This window comes from Phycodurus eques, chromosome 4, assembly GCF_024500275.1.
Source record: "Phycodurus eques isolate BA_2022a chromosome 4, UOR_Pequ_1.1, whole genome shotgun sequence".
NCBI classification, from domain to species: domain Eukaryota; kingdom Metazoa; phylum Chordata; class Actinopteri; order Syngnathiformes; family Syngnathidae; genus Phycodurus; species Phycodurus eques.
Window position 1 is genome coordinate 31718172 of NC_084528.1, and position 17986 is coordinate 31736157.

Consider the following 17986-nt stretch of genomic DNA (forward strand, 5'->3'; position numbering starts at 1 on the left):
TTGTGACTGCCTCTTCGGTGTGGTCGTCGTGTGCCACGTCGGAAAGAGCACCTGGAGGAGGAGGAGGAGGAGGGAGGCGGCAGGTGGGCGCGTCACGTGACCGCCCCCACAGGTAGCCCGTCGACTATAAAAACGACGTTCGGCCATTGCTGCGCGATGGTGGCTTCGGGAGGCTTCGCGTAACAACAAAACCAACAAAAAACAGCAAAGTGCGGATTATCCACGGAGCTCACCTTTCGCGCCCAGGGAGGAGGAGGAGGAGGAGGAGGGGGGCAAAGGTGTTCGTTCCTCTTTTGGACTCATTTGGACTTTGAGCTCGCAGAAGTCTTTTGCCTTTTTTTTTTTTTGGGGGGGGGGCGGGTGGGGGTGGGCCGGTCCTCGAATGACGGCGCAGGTGGACTACGTGGTGGTGCTGTGCGCCGCCACATCTGGGGCCAGCGGGGAGCTGCTGGGCTCCGACGAGAAGGAGCTAGCCAGGCTGCTGTGGCAGCAGGTGGACGTCAACAACAACAAGGTCAACACTCAACGCCGCCGTATTTGTAAAGCACTCGCGTCCAGGTCAACGGAGTCACTTTTCTTTCGGAACTAAAAAGGTCGTCAAACAACCATGTTTTTGTTTGGTTTAGTTTTTTGTTTGATAGGCTTGAACACGACGTGCTAAATGTCGTTAATTTTCCATCCCAACACATTTGTAGTCCTCTTATGTGAGCATAGGTGTGTACCTAATAGTCACTTAACTGTTTAAACCACCCAAGACCGGTTTTATGTTTTCCATTTCCAAGTCTAACACTAAGTATTCCATTATACGTCCATTCAGTTGACAACACGCTGCACTTGACATGCTTATATTTGTACACATTCCATGTCTACTTGCCAACAAGTCTGGCATGTTTTCCGACTAGTGATGACACCAATATGATGTTAAAAAGCCTTAAAACAGGTGATCCTACCAAATTACCTCGAGATTTATTCGTGATATTGTTAAAATAAACCAACGCTGTTTGTTCTTTAGTTTCAAGTGTAGCTTCTATCGGCTAAGCCGAATATTCTAAACCGTGTTCAAACAGTAAGTAGACTTGAGCATTTGACGCTCGAGACTATTTTAGCTAAGCTTAATGCGTACCCCTTCTACGTAACCGCTTAACCTTGCAAAGGTTGAATCGAGGCAACTTTTCTGGTTTGTCGACGACGTTGCCAAATATCCTCAGCAAACGCGAAAAAGTCCCGTTGCCTTGATTCAGCCTTTGCGGTTTACCTTGGCCTGCATGTGTGAGAATCAACACAGATTCAATAGACTTCTTTTGTCTACGTTTAAAAAAACATTCAGTTATTGTCAATTATATACACTGCAAGCTTTACCCTTTCTACAGTATGTAAAACTGCAGCCATTTACGTTGGATAAAGCCCGTTTTTTTCTTTCGTCCATCTGTTATGATGGCGTTATATCCTGAACAAAGTGCTCACGTGTCTGTCATCTCTCAATGTGTAGAATTGAGCAAATGAGTAGAATTGAACTTAAAATGTGCCACTCAGAATCCTTGTATGCCCTGGATTCGTGTCTGACGTTTTTTTTTTTTTTTTTTTTTCCCCCCGGACATGGTTTTATTGTTGTGAAGTTGGGCAAGGTGAACGAGCTGGTGATTAAACCGGAAGTGTCAGACGTGGCTGATGAAAAAAAGGAGGAGGACGCGGCGGAGGACCTCGTTGAAGAAGAAAATGCATCCGGAGCAGATTGTGTCTTTACAGCAAAGAGCCTGGAGGCTGCTCTAAATATGGTAATACTTACAACACTGACAGTCCATGGCGCAATATAGGCCAGTGTTGTTTTACATGCGAGACTTCATTTCTTTTTGAAAACACTCTGCAGTTCCACCTCCAGCTGACGAACGAGGTGAACAGCGCAGGTGCGGGCACGTCAGCGTGTTTATGTACCGACGGGCAGCTCCCCATCCGTCAAGTGATTCACCCCGAGGCCGCTAGCAAGGTGAGCGGGCTGGCTCGGTGAACGCCCCGCAGCCAGGGCGGATGTTCGCTCGCTCACTGCTCGCTGCAGAAAACCTTTTGCAGCGCACGCGCACACATGCGGCCGCAAAGCATTGTTGCGTCGGCGCTGTGTTTCGGGTCGAAGTTGCTCAGCGGAGATGTATTTAAGATGACTTGATGACTGTAACACACCCATATCACATTTTAGCACAAAGTGTCACCGCCAACATTTTCCCACATCTTTTAAAAGACCAGAAGCCAGAAAACAATAGGGTTGCCTGACTTCTGATTTTTTTTTTCAAGTCAACACTAAATGTCATCTGAGTTGACCGACAAGTCGCTGATGACCTTATTGATATTTTTCTCAGTACAGTACTGTAATAATATATATATATATATATATATATATATATATAATTTTTTTAAAAATATATATATATAATCACAGGCAGAGGGAATGCTTTGCAATAATCTAGGTTCACTGACCAGTGGCGGTCCTACCAAGAAAGGGACCCTGAGTGACACCCCACTTTGCTACCTTTGGCTCCTCCCCCAAAGTGTTGCAGCGTTTGCATATGATCACAGACCTCTTCGTGTGCAGTGAAATAAATCTGCGCTCTCCTTCCACCTTGGTAGCGGCTGGCCGAGAAGGTGTTAAAAATCCTGCTCGAGCCTCACTTGCCAAAGCTGCAGATTGAGAAATGCGAGACAAATCAATTCAGGGGACGGACTCATTTCATTCAGCGCACTCATCTGTTGCTGCAAGCGGTTCTGCCTCCTCCTCAAGCGAGAAATGTGATTAGCATCTAGTCGAACTCGCACTCCAAACGTCGTGGTGGAGTAGCAAAGATGACAAACTGACTAGGTGACTAGTCTGTGCAACCCCTAGATGTCACATACTATAATGTCTTAAACCAAAAAAAACCAAAAAAGGGATGTATGCTCACGTCCTCAAATCATGCCCTCCCTCTCTAGAGCATCCTGGTCCCAGACTGTTTCTACTCCTTCTTTGACCTTCGTAAAGAGTTCAGGACGTACTTCCCCTCTGACCTCAGTTCTTTGGATGTATACGCCATGGTGGAGTGTATCCTTTACACGCGTGACATGCTATGAAAACCCTTCGACAATTGTTGTCGTAATTGTTGATGCGAAGAGCACACACGCTACAAATAAGCCACAGGCTGTTGGCTTTGAGAATTAAAGTTTTGAAATTCAAATGACCAGCGCCTTGCTGAACACCTGGTTAACTCTATGTTTATCCAACAGGGCAAGCCGAACGCACACACCCACTGGAACAGGAAACAATTTACTACCGCTGTCGCTTCTTTCTAACCCTGTCAGTTTCTTTACTTTCTTCCTTTGTCACGTTGTCATTATTGCTTTCCTTGACTGACGTCCTGTTCAGCTTTAAGCATACCGGTAGAGGCGCCTGCTATCTGCGACTCCCTGGGTGCGCCGGATCCGTTGGCCACGTTGCCTCCAGAAGTAGCAGTGCGGCAGGTCCAGATGATGGCCAAAATCGTGCTTTGCCTGCTTTCTGAGCCATTACGTGAGTAGCGCAAACCGCTGTCAGCTCAACGAAAGCTTCGACGACGGTGATGTGTACTGCTGTGTTTATAATATAACGGATGATATGTATAATATGATGAAATGGATTCAGTAAAATAAAGTCCAAAGGCACTTCAGTGGACGGGCGCATCAAATCAATGATTTTAATGTGCAAGGTACAGTCCAGTACTTTCTTTTTTTTTTTTTTAAAGCAAAATTAATATAGCAATAGTTTGAATGCTACATTTGGTTCTGGGGGATTGTGATAACAATTAATGCAAAAAAAGAAGTTCTAATGACAACATATAGGAAGGAAATCCTATCGAATATAGGTTTATATAATTGATATATTATATATAATATGTATTACAATCACAATAGACATTGTTAAATTAACACCTCGAACCGTGTGACCAGTGTAAGGCAGATTTATTCATTTTTCCTCCTCATTATATGATGCAAGTGTCACATGAGTATATTCTGTAGTTGGCACCAACTTTGATGAGCCGTGATTCTACGCCAAGTAAACGTACTTTACATCGTTGTCACTATGATTTATGAAGACACATCTCCACTGCAGGTCACACATTCTCTGAGCCGGAAAGAGTTAACGAGAAGTTTGAGACGGGTACTTGGTAAGTTATGTTTACTCCAGTCTAATATTCCTTTTGGCTCTCGTTAAGGACGCTCATAGGGCACAAGCGCTTCACCTTGATGTTTGTTTGCAGTAGTAAAATGGAGAAAGTGAGTGACGGCACGGTGATCCGAGCCAGAGGGTTGCCATGGCAGTCGTCAGACCAGGACATTGCCCGTTTTTTCAGCGGACTAAATATTGCCAAGTGAGTGTGTTAGCATCAGTGTTGTTTTTGACAGCCATTTTAGGGGGGGGGGGGGGGGGGCGATGAAATTGCTTATTAGGATTAGTAACATTTTAGTCATTTCAGTATGTGACAGACAATACGAGGAAACCCTAAAGCACGTGAAAACATGTCCGACTGTGTATTGCTTTGTGCCGCGCAGAGGAGGGGCTGCGCTGTGCCTCAACGCTCAGGGGAGGAGGAACGGCGAGGCCCTCGTTCGTTTTGTCAGCGAAGAGCATCGAGACCTGGCGCTGCAAAGACACAAACACCATATGGGCAACAGATACATAGAGGTAACCTGTCGGAAGCCGCTTGACCCACAAACCTAAAGCAACCCAACCGCTTCACCGACTACTCGCGCTGTCATTCGATAATGGACTTCCTTTCATTGCAGGTTTACAAGGCAACCGGAGAAGACTTCCTGAAGATAGCAGGAGGTGAGGATAACAGCCTGTTATGTTCATATGATGGAGGTCTTTGTGTTCAATGTATACCACAATTAGATGTCCATCACAAGTCTGCTGTCATCACAATTAGAATTTCAAACACTCGTCACCGAGCACAAATCCAGTATCCATCACCCCGAATTTACCGTGGGAGTATTTTAGACTGCGAGTGGAACATGAACTTGTTGTGGGGTAGTTATGATGTAAATGAACCCCACTGTATACAAGCAATTCAAATGTCAATTTCTGTAAACCCCTTAAATGTTCTTTTTAATCTCATGCTCTGAATGTTCTGAGGTCGTGTTTTGATGTCTGTGTCCTATTCTCAGAAGCGTTGCCATAGTATGGATGTCGTACAACTTCTTACATGCGACATGTTCCTTTTCTTCAGACCGCGAGCTAGTTTATATTCAACTGTCCGTCAGCGCAATTCATTCATAAGGATGCTGAACGATCAATTATGAATGCGTTTTGAAGTGTTGCCAAAACCATGCTGGCAAGAATACAAGGGACTTTTTTTCTTGACTGAAATCACACAATCAAGTGTCATATTAAGCCTAATTTTTGTTGTTGTTTTTGTTTGTTTTTTTTTTAAACCCGTGGTGTCTCTCTGTGCCAGGTACATCCAACGAAGTAGCCATATTCCTGTCTCGTGAGGACCAGATCATAGTGAGGATGCGAGGTCTCCCTTTCACGGCTACGCACGAGCAGGTGCTCGCCTTCTTCTCGCCGGGGGACGCACTCAAAGACGCGTGTCCGGTCAGCGGCGGGCGGGACGGCATCCTGTTTGTGCGCTACCCGGACGGTCGACCCACCGGCGACGCCTTTGTACTATTCGCCTGCGACGAACATGCCCAGTGTGCGCTCAGGAAACACAAGGAGATCCTGGGGAGAAGATATATCGAATTATTCAAGAGCACGGCAGCGGAGGTCCAGCAGGTACAGTACGCGGAATGTGCATTTCAATGCGACTTAGAATTGTCTTGTGGTTTTGCTCAAAGGGCAGATCGCTCCGTTTGCATGTGTGCGCTGCCGGGTGACAACATGCGGGACTGTGACTCCCCCCCTCCTCAATTCTTTGCTAGGACCACTAAAGTAGAATTTCAGGGTGGAGACTTGCAAATGAAGGTGGGCCATGTGTTTACCTTTCCACAGTAACAGTATTAACTCCTCCTTTGTCCTCTGTTCATTGTTTCTTACGTCTTCATTGCCCGCCAGATGTAATCAAGCGGACTTCCTCGAATAACTCGCAGCCTCGACACACATCCATGCAGGATCCATTTCCGACAAGAGTACACTTTTATTAGTTCCCTCTAGAAATGCAAACAGACCGAGGTCCTGTTGGCAACGAGCCAGCTCCTTGCTTAGACAACAAAACAAGTCTTCAGGCCATGTGGAAAATCGGATAAAACCAGCTTATGTATAAGTATGTCTGTATACGTACCCTATGCAATGTACATGAGAGGTTTGCATTCTGTCTGGTGCAGCCCCACAGCACCAGAATGCAAACGGTAGTCTCTTCTTCTAACATCGTCTTTATGAACCAGAAATTAGCCTGCTTATTAACAATATTTTGTTCACTTATATTCCTATAGGTTTTCCTTCCTTTGACGGAAGTTTTTTTTTTTTTTTTGCTTCCCCCCCCCCCCCCTTTTCATACAAGGGGATCCTCAGTTGACCTACCGTCCTGACATACGACATTTCCAACGCGGCGTACTGTGAAACTATCAGTGTTGTGCAAAAGTATTGTGATGATGTCATACCTCTACTTAGCGGAGGTCTGCACTCAATCGAATGCTATTGTAGTTTAGGACCAATCCGAGCCGCAAGTGTAATAAATGTAGAGTTTTGTATTGTAGGTGTTGAACCGCTACTCGTCTGCCCCCCTGATCCCCGTGGCCCCCGCCCCCTTGCTGTCAGTGTTGCCCGCGGTGTCACTCCTGCCCCCTCCCATCCTTGTGAGGGACTGCCTGAGGCTGCGGGGCTTGCCCTACTCGGCGAGCATAGAGGACATCCTCAACTTCCTGGGCGAGTTCACCCACAACATCCGACCGCACGGCGTGCACATGGTCCTCAACCAGCAGGTACGTGCGCTAACCGCAACAGCCGTAAGCGATCAATAAATGTGGAAACGGCACAGAGTAACGCGAAAATACTGCTAGTGCTACCTTATGTTGGCATTTTTTTAGCATAAGGAGGGTGTGCGCTCGAGCGAAGCGGATCTGAATAGCGATCCGAAAGAGTCAACCCGTGTGGATTAGATTTAAGAATGGGAACGGCTAACACTGCGATGTAAAAACTCATCAACAGTAAACATGATTTGTGTGAGCTAAATAGAAGCTAAAAATAGACGAGAAGGTGCTGCTCCAGGATCGGGAATATCCACATATGAGCTGCATCTTTGTTTTAACCGCAGGGGGAAAAAGTCTGAACTTTTCAGTCATGTCTGAGTGCGTTTCCAGGGTCGTCCGTCAGGCGACTGCTTTATCCAGATGTCGTCGGCAGAGCGAGCACTTTTGGCCTCCCAGCAGCTCCACAAACACGTGATGTCCTGCCAGCACGGGCCCAACAGCCGCTACGTGGAGGTGTTCCCCTGCAGCGCCGAGGAGATGGGCCTGGTGCTGATGGGAGGCTCGCTCTCGCACTCGCACACGCACACACACAGCCGCAACAGGAGTGGGACAGGGCTCAGCCCGCCGCCATGTAAGTCCAGACGTAAGTGCTGCTGGGAGCTGGGGGTGCTTCGGGCCTGCAGGGGTAGGTGGGCTCCTGCCGTGAGGGGCTGGGTTTTCTACAATCTAGAAGTGTGGACTGGACATAATGGTCCAACCAGGAGATTCACAACTCTGTGTGTGCGTGTGCGTGTGCGTGTGTCCTCTTAATGAATTGGGGTGATGAATTCAGTAGTCTGCATGCTCCGATGTTACTCTTTCAGTTTGGACCCTACACATTTATTTTGACGAGTTCGCACCAGAAGCATGTTTGTTACGCTCCCCTTTTACACTTGCCAATGATTAATAGTGGCTCAATAAATAATAGGAGGGGTTAAAAAATGTGGCAAAGGGCTTGTCTTGTCTCCACTCTCCAGTCTTACCAGTTCGTCTTGGTTGAAGAGTAAAGTGGCACACCTATTGTGTTTGTCTCATTAATTAATAAGTGGGCAGGGCTTAACATCAAACATGGCAACTTTTTAAAAATTTATTATTATTATTATTTTTTTTTTTTTAAAAGAAGCCTTTCACTCACACTTCTAAATGCTGATTACTGATACATTAATGATCGCACCAAAGAACAGGACACAACACAAACTGTAGATAGAATTGAGGTCATGTTGGGACAAGTCTTGACTTTTATGACCGACAATAAATACCAAATAGTGAGTTCCTGCTGTTCTATAAAGCTACATAAAATGCCCATCGTCAAATACCAGTTCCAGGAGGGGAATGAGTTCAGAATAGATCAATATAAAATTCCAAAAGCTATTAATTAGAATGAACCATGACGTATAATATCGAGAGCATTGTCTAATTTTGCTAGTGTGGCTACAAATAGGAGACGTTCCAGCATGGAGACTTTGCCTGATTTGGGGAAAGTAGAGCCAAAATTAATTCCAAGGAGGCTGACAATTGCAAACCACGGTCACCCACTTTACCTTCAAACCAATTAGGACTAAAAATAAGGGGGGGGGGGGGGGGGGGGTGAGAAATTCTCAATATTTGGACAACACTGCAAACAATGTGATACACGTTGTGTATACATACGACACTTGTGTGCGCGGTGATGTGAAGGTGGTCCTTGTTTGCAATCGTGCATGAGCGCCTCTCCTAAACTGTGAACACACGACACAATCACGCTTTTTGCGTTGGCACACTTTGAGTGGCCTGACGTCTTTTGTTTGTGTTGTTTCTAATCCAGGTTTATCTCCGCCGTCCTACTCCTTCACCCCCACCCCGCCTGTTCTGCCTACCGAGGGCGCCGCCGGCCTCTACCCCCCGCTTGGTCAGGTGTTGCTAGCTCCTCGCCCCCTACCCCCGGGGCATGCCTACTACCCGTCCTCGGCGCAGCTGTACATGAACTACGCAGCCTACTATCCCAGGTAAGCGGCGAGCGTGTTGACAAACGTGCTGCGTTTCTTCAAATGGTGGCCTCCGCGTGAAGTCTTAGAATGAATCTCCAAGTGTGTCATCTACTTAAACATGTTACCTTTTATTTTAATCCCATTTCCAGCAAACAATGCAGTGAGCACATCACTTGCGAGGTAGTCGGTAAAGCATGGGTACACGCATACTTATAATCGTAAAATAATAATTTTGCGCCACTTCCGACTCATGTCAGCAAAGGCCCAATTATCGGACGATTCTAAAAAAAAAAAAAAGATCCTGAGTGATTATCCTGTGGGGTGGGGTGTGTTAAGAATAATTTTAACTGCCTGATCTGCTCGGACAATCATAAATAGACTTTACACCGATCTGATCGGCTTGATCGGTATCGGCCGATAACTGGCATTTATGCTTCACGGCCGATCGGCTTTCATGTCATAATTCGCCGAGCCGTTTAATAACAATCAAGTAATTTAATTGCAGTAAGTTAGCACCATTATTTCTGTCATGTTGCAATGTTGGTTTGATCTGACTGATTAGAACACATGACCTGACTACAGGATACTTTTGAAGATACTCGGTATACAGTACACAAGTATATACAGCCAATGAACAAGTCATTTAAATGGACACATTCCTCCGTCTTGTGATCGGTTATCGTTTTTTTTAAACTCGCTGATCGGTCCCGAAAATCCTGATCGTCTAAAGCCTAAGCAGGGACCGATTGAGTTCGCCTCCTACGGCACTGCGTTCTTAATAGGAACTAAAAATGCATTTCCGTCGGACACAGAAGGTGCAATTCTACACCCCCCCGCGCAAGCATTTGTACAAACAACAAAAGCTTCCTCGCAATTACACTCCCGGTTAGTCAATGAATCAACCCGTATCGCTTTTCGCTCAGAGGGTTGCTCAGCTGTCATATGGACAACTTTTTGACATGCCCATCTCACGCGGCAGGCGGCATGTTTGTTTGAGTACGCTGAGCGCAAAACATTTCGGTGAGCTTGAAGACGATTCTAATGAGGACCTCGGTGGAAAGGCGGGAGCGTAGTAGTGTGAGTCGGAGCGAGGCGCGTCATCTGACTTTTCTGGTTGACCTTCTGGGGCAAAGGGAGTTTATAACAACTCCACTTTATGGTATTAGAACCTGCTTGACGTGGCCGAGCTCTGTGCGGAGCCTTCTGGCATTGAGAAAGAAGGTACAACTGTATTTGTAGTATCGCGATCCCCTTGTTATGTATGCTAATAAACGCGTACTTTCAAGTGTGTCGATAACAGTCGATACCTTCTTTTTCCGCAGCCCACCTGGCTCTCCCACGACTGTGGGTTTCTTCCCCTCCCCGTCTGCCCTGTCCTCCCCCGGGGGGTTGATGCGCATGCCGGGTCTGACCTACAACAGCAAAGACCTCATTAACGCAATGCAGGGCTATCAGGTAAACGAAGCGATTTCTCCTCAACAGAATCCGAACGCCTCAATACAAATCTCCTCGTGTCGAGGGTGCGTGTTTGCCTGGAGGCTCTCAAACGAGTTTATCCTGTCTACTCTCCCTGCTCCGTGAGTCTCGTTTTCCGCCGCTTGTGCCGACTTGTAGTCTCAAAGCTCATGTCAACGTGGAACCCAGACACCCAGAAATGTGCTTAATCACTAAGATTGAGTTATTTAGGGGTCAGTGTAGCCCGTTTTGTGTCGTGTTACCTCCCCCCGCCTTCCTGGTGTCGATCATTCTTCGCTCTCGCCGGCTCTCGACCCACGCCAGGTTGTTGTAGCCCAAAAAAAAATGGCCGTGTTTTTGGGAGAAGTTGTAGGTTTGTGGCAAGGGGAATTTGCAGGTCACTATGAGGGAACCATTACTCATTTCAGGGACAGAGGAGCGACAGACAAAATAAGGCTCAAAATGGATATATTCCCCCAAAACATATAGAGTAGACACACTAATAAGACTTGTTTTCAAGTGTGCGGTATACATGAATTCCCACGTCGTTAGCCAAAGAGCATAATTGCCCAAGTCATTTTTGGACGTCCTCAGAAAAAACAACAAATTCAGCAGTCCAGTAGCCTCGATTGAACCTTTGCGGGTTTTCCGTGACCCGAAGGACTGATGAGCGCAATTTTTCGGGAGCACATTTGGTATTTTTTCATTCATATTGTGAGAGTAAGTTCAAAATGACTTCGGCAATGATGCTCTTTGGCTAATGAGCTGCATCTCACTAAATTCCCCCCCAAAATTGCTTTCACTAGTTCAATTCAGAAAGTGAAAAACATTATGTAAATTCCTTGCACACAGTGACATTTTTAATCTTTGTATATATATATATATATATATATTATTATTATTTTTTTTTAAATATATAATTATGATGATTATAGCCTACAGCCTCTCCTCATGCGCGTTCCCCCTAAATGTCCAGACCGCAGTGGAGCCGGTCTCCGTCCTGAGCAGCAGCCTGATTGGCCAAGCGGGCGGCGGCGAGCCTCCCGTCGTGTCCCTCCCCGCCCTCGTGAGCAAGCCCGCCGGACACTACCTGGACCTGAGCCTGCTCTGAGAGTCACACGCACGTATTGTTAGGTTGTTGTTGTTGTTGTTTTATAACTAGTCTTATTTATATCTTCAAGAACAGCCACTATTATATTTTATAACGTGTACGGCTTTAGCCAAAAGCAGTTTGTCTTTTATTGCACAGTGTGTATCTCTTAAAAAGCTTTGTAGAAATTGTTTTTAATGTTGCATCATTTGAATAATCACTCTTGTATATCTGATTGCCAAAGTAGTAAAGAATGACTTTTTAGCAAGAGAGCTCAGCGTTTCAAGCTTCTCTGTGAAGAGAGAAAAGTGTGTGTGAGTTTGTTGAATGAGAGTAATGCGTGCGTTGTAATTTTTGGCATGGCAGCATTAGGGCCACACTGAGAGGGTTGGGGGGGATAATAATAATAATAATAATGAAAAAAATAAAAAAAATTAGGGCAAATAAAGTATTATGAGGGAAAAAAAGGAATTGTTTGAAAGTCAATATTACAGGAAAGGTTGGATTTAAAAATCCTAATATCACGAGAATAACATTGTAACATCTTGAAAAAGTTTATATATATATATATATATATAATTTTTTTTTTCTTTTTTCTTTTTTGCGTGGCGAAACGTCTGCCATGTTTTAGAGTCATTTAAGAATATTTTAATATTTGTAATACTCTAAAATAGTATTATTAGATGACAGTGGTAATGAGAAAAACTAATTCGGGAAAAAGGTTGGCAACCTTAAAAGAGAGAAAAAGGTTTAACTAAAGTTGTAATACCAAGTGAAAAAAGTCATATTTTTCAGAAATTTGAAATACCGACTATTATTTGCATAGTCTGACTTTTTGGGAAACAAATTAATCTTACAAGAAAAAGTCCTGGGTTTTTTTTATTGGAAAACTCCTAAGAATAAATTGGAATATTCTGAGAATTTTCAGTTTTTTTTTTTTTTTTAAATTATTATTCTTTTGGGGGAAGTTTATGATTAGGTCGTTATATTAAAACAAATCTAAAACGTCTTAATGCTAAAAGTCTTTTTTTTCACCTTAAAGGTCTAATTGTTACAAGAATAAATTTGCCATTTTTAAAAGAATAATATTAAGAGACAAAGTTGCAATCTTAAGAGAATGTCGGAATAGTCGGAGAATATTTTTCAACGATGTGGGTGCAGGAATGTTTTGAGAGCAAAGTCTTAATGGGATTGTTTTTTTCTTAATGATATGAGTAACGTCATATTTTTTTTTTTAAATTTTAGGTTAAACTATTACAAGAACAAAACTGCCGTTTCCGTCAAATTTCCCACCCGCACCTGAATGCGACAGTCTGAGACCAACCGTACATAACATGTAATATTCTTGAAAAACATTTCTCTCAATAGTACTACTTTGTCTTCAAATGATTGTTTCCTTTTCAGTGTGGCGCTAACACTCCTTATTGTTCATATTTTCGTAGCAGATCAGTTTGTGTAATCCACGTGATGTTTTTCAATCCACCTCCAGTACACACCGATTGTATTGGGAGCGTTCGTGCATGAAGAAGTTTAGCGGTTAAAGCTTCCGATGTTTACACAGCCGCCCGTACCGACGCACTGCTAATCGACGCTCGCCTCATGACGGTTTGTTTGAATGCTGGTTCGTGTTACGCTGCGAGTCGCTCATCCAGCTTGGCTTCCATTTCAGCTCCTGACTACTAAAGAGGGCTAACTCCATTTGGATCATTTTGCAGTTTTACATGTTATGGCCGCCGCCCGACGACAAGCGGTCTAAGTCCAAACAGCCGTCAGATTGATCCATTATTCCTGAATGATGAGAAATGACATTCACGTACAGTACAGCGTGCTGTCTCGGAGATGTGTACCTCAAATCGGGTTTCCCAATTAAGATGAATGGAAATACCATTAATCCGCCTCGGTGAGAGGTTAAAAAAAAAAAAAAAAAAAAAAAAAAAAGTTTTGTGGATTCTAATAAAAGGAAACGCTATACTATTTTATTTTATAAAACAATCATAACATAATTGATTAAGCTGTAAACAGTTTGTGCAACATGAGAAGTCAATGGTGCAATGCTGCAATAATATAGTTGTAATATGTCATTTTTTGCAGAGGATAAACAACATATGCTTGTGAGTATTGTTGCATGCGATCTTGTCTGCATGTATTGTTATCGCTTGTGTTGAAATATGTTGCTTAAAGGTTGATCATTACTGCAACATGCATACTAGCGTTATTAGCCTGACTGTGGTGTTTTGCATTGTGTGTTAGCATTAAGCTAGTGGAATTTTGTATGACAGACTTAGTTAACTGTAATTGTTTTATGTTCAGTTTTCCAGCCTACTTCACGTGGGAGTGGCAATAAACGGCTCGAAGTAAACACTCCTTTTCTTTTTTGAAGAATTGTAAACGATCTGCAAAACCTGAGAAGTTGGCTCGCGCTCGTAAGTCCGATTTTTGTTGCTCGCAACTCAAGACAAAAAAACCCCAAAACAAACAGACAAAGAAAAACTGGCCAAGTGACTGTTCGCATTTTGTAACTCGAGATACTGCTATAACATGCGGACGCACTGGCACCCGTGCGGGGGAAAAAAAATGTAATTAATTAACGAATAGTGACCTTCCCCCTGTGTTTCAAAATGGCAACTAAACCTTAATTTTGACCACTATTCATCTGAAAGATTATCGGTTTCTCCATTCATTTGTGCACTTAAGTTCAAAATGACAGAAGTGGAGTTAGCCCACTCTTAATTGTCAGTGGCTCGTTTGGTTTTGAATGCGCCTTACATGTTTTGTTGCCGACGTCGTCGTGCCTTTTTGTTGGCGGTTAAAGCGGCGCTCCGGTTGTGCGTCTTCAAGATCTCTTTTCACATTTGTCCACCAAAAGCTGCTCACTAAATGTAAACTGTCGCTGCGGATTGAAATACATTGACATTGTCGACTCGTGTTTTGTGTATGTAGTAGGACTGGAAGGTCCTGCTGAAAAATAAAACGGATGATGACATTTGCAGTTTTGCAGCTCTCTCACTGGCATTATTCACGTTGCCTATAAGAGGGGGTGACGAGACGGTGGCCCAAGGCTAGAGTGGGAACTCCCTCACATGGTCCACAGTCTCTCTCTCTCTCACACTCACACACATTCTCGTGGTGTTTCTTTTTTCCATAGAAAGGAAGAATAGTGAGAAGAGGAAACGGGGAAGAAAGAAGGAAAGCAGACAAAAAGCATGTCGCAGCCCCTCAGGGAAGATTTGCCATTGTTGTCATTGAATATCAGCGTGCCCCCCACCCTGCTTGATCCCGTGAAACCCTCACACGGACTCTTAGACTTTAACGCCACTCTATGGATCACATGGGCCAGCAACATACAACCCCAATTCCAATGAAGTTGGGGCGTAGGGTTAAACATAAATTCAAACAGAATACAATGATTTCCAAATCACGTTCAACCTATATTTAATTCAATACACGACAAAGACAAGATATTTCATGTTCAAACTGAGAAACGTGATTGTTTTTAGCAAATAATCATGAACTTGGAATTTTATGGCCGCAACGGGTTCCAAAAAAGCTGGGAACAGGGGGCAAAAAAGACGGAGAAAGTTGAGGAATGCTCACCCGACACCTGTTTGGAACATCCCGCAGGTGAACAGGCTCATTGGGAACAGGTGGGTGCCGTGATTGGCTAGAAAAGGAGCTTCCCTCAATTGCTCAGTCATTCACAAGCAAAGATGGGGCGAGGTTCAACTCTTTGTGAACAAGTGCGTGAGAAAATAGTCCAACAGTGTAAGGAAAATGTTCCTCAACGTACAAGTGTGAGGAATTGAGGGATTTCATCATCTACGGTCCATAATATCATCAAAAGGTTCAGAGAATCTGGAGAAATCACTGCACGTAAGCGGCAAGGCCGAAAACCGACATCGAATGCCCGTGACCTTCGACCCCTCGGGCGGCATTGTATCAAAAACCGACATCAATGTGTAACGGATATCACCGCACGGGCTCAGGAACACTTCAGAAAACCAATGTCAGTAAATCCAGTTCGGCGCTCCATCCGTAAGTGCAACTTGAAACTCTACTATGCAAAGCAAAAGCCATTTATCAACAGCACCCAGAAACGCCGCCGGCTTCTCCGGGCCCGAGCTCATCTAAGATGGACACACGCAAAGTGGAAAAGTGTTCTGTGGTCCGACGAGTCCACATTTCAAATTGTTTTTGGAAATGGTGGACGTCGTGTCCTCCGGGCCAAAGAGGAAAAGAACCATCTGGACTGTTATGGACACAAAGTTCAAAAGCCAGCATCTGTGATGGTATGGGGCTGCGTTAGTGCCAATGGCATGGGTAACTTACACATTTGTGGAGGCACCATTCATGCTGAAATGTACATACGGGGTTTGGAGAAACATACGCTGCCATCCAAGCGACGTCTTTTTCATGGACGCCCCTGCTTATTTCAGCAAAACAATGCCAAACCACATTCTGCACGTGTTACAACGGCGTGGCTTACGGAGTAAAAGAGTGCGGGCACTAGACTGGCCTGCCTGCAGTCCAGACCTGTCTCCCGTTGAAAACGCGCGGCGCATTATGAAGCGTAAAATACGACTGAAGCTGTACATCGAGCATGAATGGGAAAGAATTCCACCGACAAAGCTTCAACAACGAGTGTCCTCGGTTCCCAAACGTTTATTGAATGTTGTTCAAAGAAAAGCTGATGTAACACCGTGGTAAACATGAGCCTGTCCCAGCTCTTTTGGAACCTGTTGCGGCCATCAAATTCCAAGTTCATGATTATTTGCTAAAAACAATCAAGTTTATAAGTTTGAACATGAATATCTTGTCTTTGCCGCGTATTCAATTAAATATAGGTTGAACGTGATTTTCAAATCATCATAAAAACCTGACCTGAACAAGAGAAATGAAGCCCATTTTTGGATTGAACGATGCAAAATTGTCCCGAATCAGTTGAATTTGTTTTGTCGATGTAACCCAGTAGAATCAAAAGCGTCTTAGCCACTCTGGTTTTTTTTCCCCTTTCATCCCAAAAATCAGTAAAAAAAGAAAAAATAGATTTAAAAAAATGTTAATATATTAGAATGGTTAGTGTTTAAGAACATTTTGATGTGTTTGAGTGTTACTTACTGAGTTACATAAATTGTTTGGTTGTTTACAGAACACTACTATTTTTTGAATGTGAGACTTTTCTTTCAGAATGATCATACAATAATTCTCGCTCATCCAAATATTTAGAAATGCTGAACTGTGAGGATATAGTACACTTTTTTTTTTTTTTAACTTTGTGACATTTTATTTTGCAATATTTTTATTCATTTTAGAAATAATTCTCCTTCATCAAAATATTTTGAAATTAAAAAAGTACAAACAAAAATATACTGTAGTATGTATAGTACAGGATTTTCACTTGAGTATACTGTATTTGAAACTTTCATTTGTATTTGTATTTTGTTAAAATAAGGAAATCAAACATTTCCACTCATCAAACTATTCAAGAAAACCTGAAGTATGTATTTTTTGGAAATAGAATTCTGAAGGCGCCAATACTTTTGAGCACGAGTCTCTTTCTCCTGAGGTGAGCTCACATTGACATCTTGCTTTGGCTCACAGCAACGTGATGGCGAGAGAGGAACAACTTTCTTATGCTAGATCCAAAGATGATCTGGTTATAATTAACACAGAACACATTTTGTGAGTTTTTTTCCCCAATAATATTTTTCTTGTGTGATTAACTGGTAGAACTCACATTTTGTGTTTTTTGTTGTTGTTTTTTTACTTTTGTATTTAAAAAAAAAAACCAAAGTGAGATCTGCCATCACTGTAATTCCACTCCCATCATTGTGGTAGAGCAACAAAAAAACAAAAAAAAAAAGTGCGGCAAAGTACTTTTCCTTCATGGTTGCACCACTTCTGTGATTGGCTGGGAACAATCACGTGCTTCCGCTGCCTGATCAGGAGAGGCCGTTTAGGATTCCTGTGGTTCATCTCGAAAAGGTTACAGAACCAGATGCTATTAAAAAAAAAGAATAATAATAATAAATATGTTCAAAGGTAAATTGAGTTTCTTTTTCAGCGGGCCTCTTGGCGAAACGTTGAACTGACTTGTGACGAGCATCCTACATGAACGCCTTCCTTTTGTATGAGCGTTAAATTGATCCTAACCTCGCAGTACTGTACAGCAATTACGGCGTGACTCACTGACAGGCTAGGGGGGGGGGGGGGGGGGGGGGGGGAAGCTCAATCACTTATATTCTTCTTTATAATGGCGACATTCCCTTACAGGGAGGGTAGGCCCGCACACACACACACACAGGCGCAAGCATGCAGGGCGAGGCTGATCCACATTCTCATGTCAGCACACACACACACACATCACAGATGCACCTGGGCGCTTTTCCAAGTGCCGATGACGTGGCCTCCGTTTGGTTTGAGGTGAAGTGTGCTGCACATTTAAAAACAACCTCGTGAATCCAAATTGCATGACCATTTATGTTCTTGATGTTCATGAAGAAGAACAAAAAGAAGGAGGCGTTGCCGC

The 17986-nt window shown here is 43.8% G+C and overlaps 1 protein-coding gene across 2 annotated transcripts; it reads left to right on the forward strand.

Annotated features, from left to right (window-relative positions):
• Nucleotides 1-348: 348 nt before the first annotated feature.
• esrp1 (epithelial splicing regulatory protein 1) lies at nt 349-13819 on the forward strand. 2 transcript variants are annotated; one of them, XM_061675271.1, is made up of 15 exons: nt 349-514; nt 1617-1775; nt 1868-1984; nt 2959-3067; nt 3389-3532; nt 4112-4166; nt 4260-4370; nt 4552-4684; nt 4786-4828; nt 5457-5776; nt 6697-6921; nt 7300-7552; nt 8753-8933; nt 10238-10370; nt 11347-13819. In XM_061675271.1, exons 1-15 carry the CDS (start codon nt 383-385, stop codon nt 11479-11481), a joined length of 2250 nt encoding a protein of 749 aa, XP_061531255.1. In that variant the 5' UTR covers nt 349-382; the 3' UTR covers nt 11482-13819. The 2 variants fall into 2 exon arrangements, with proteins under 2 accessions (XP_061531255.1, XP_061531256.1); XM_061675272.1 differs by having other exon boundaries at nt 7300-7540.
• The last annotated feature ends 4167 nt before the right edge of the window (nt 13820-17986 follow it).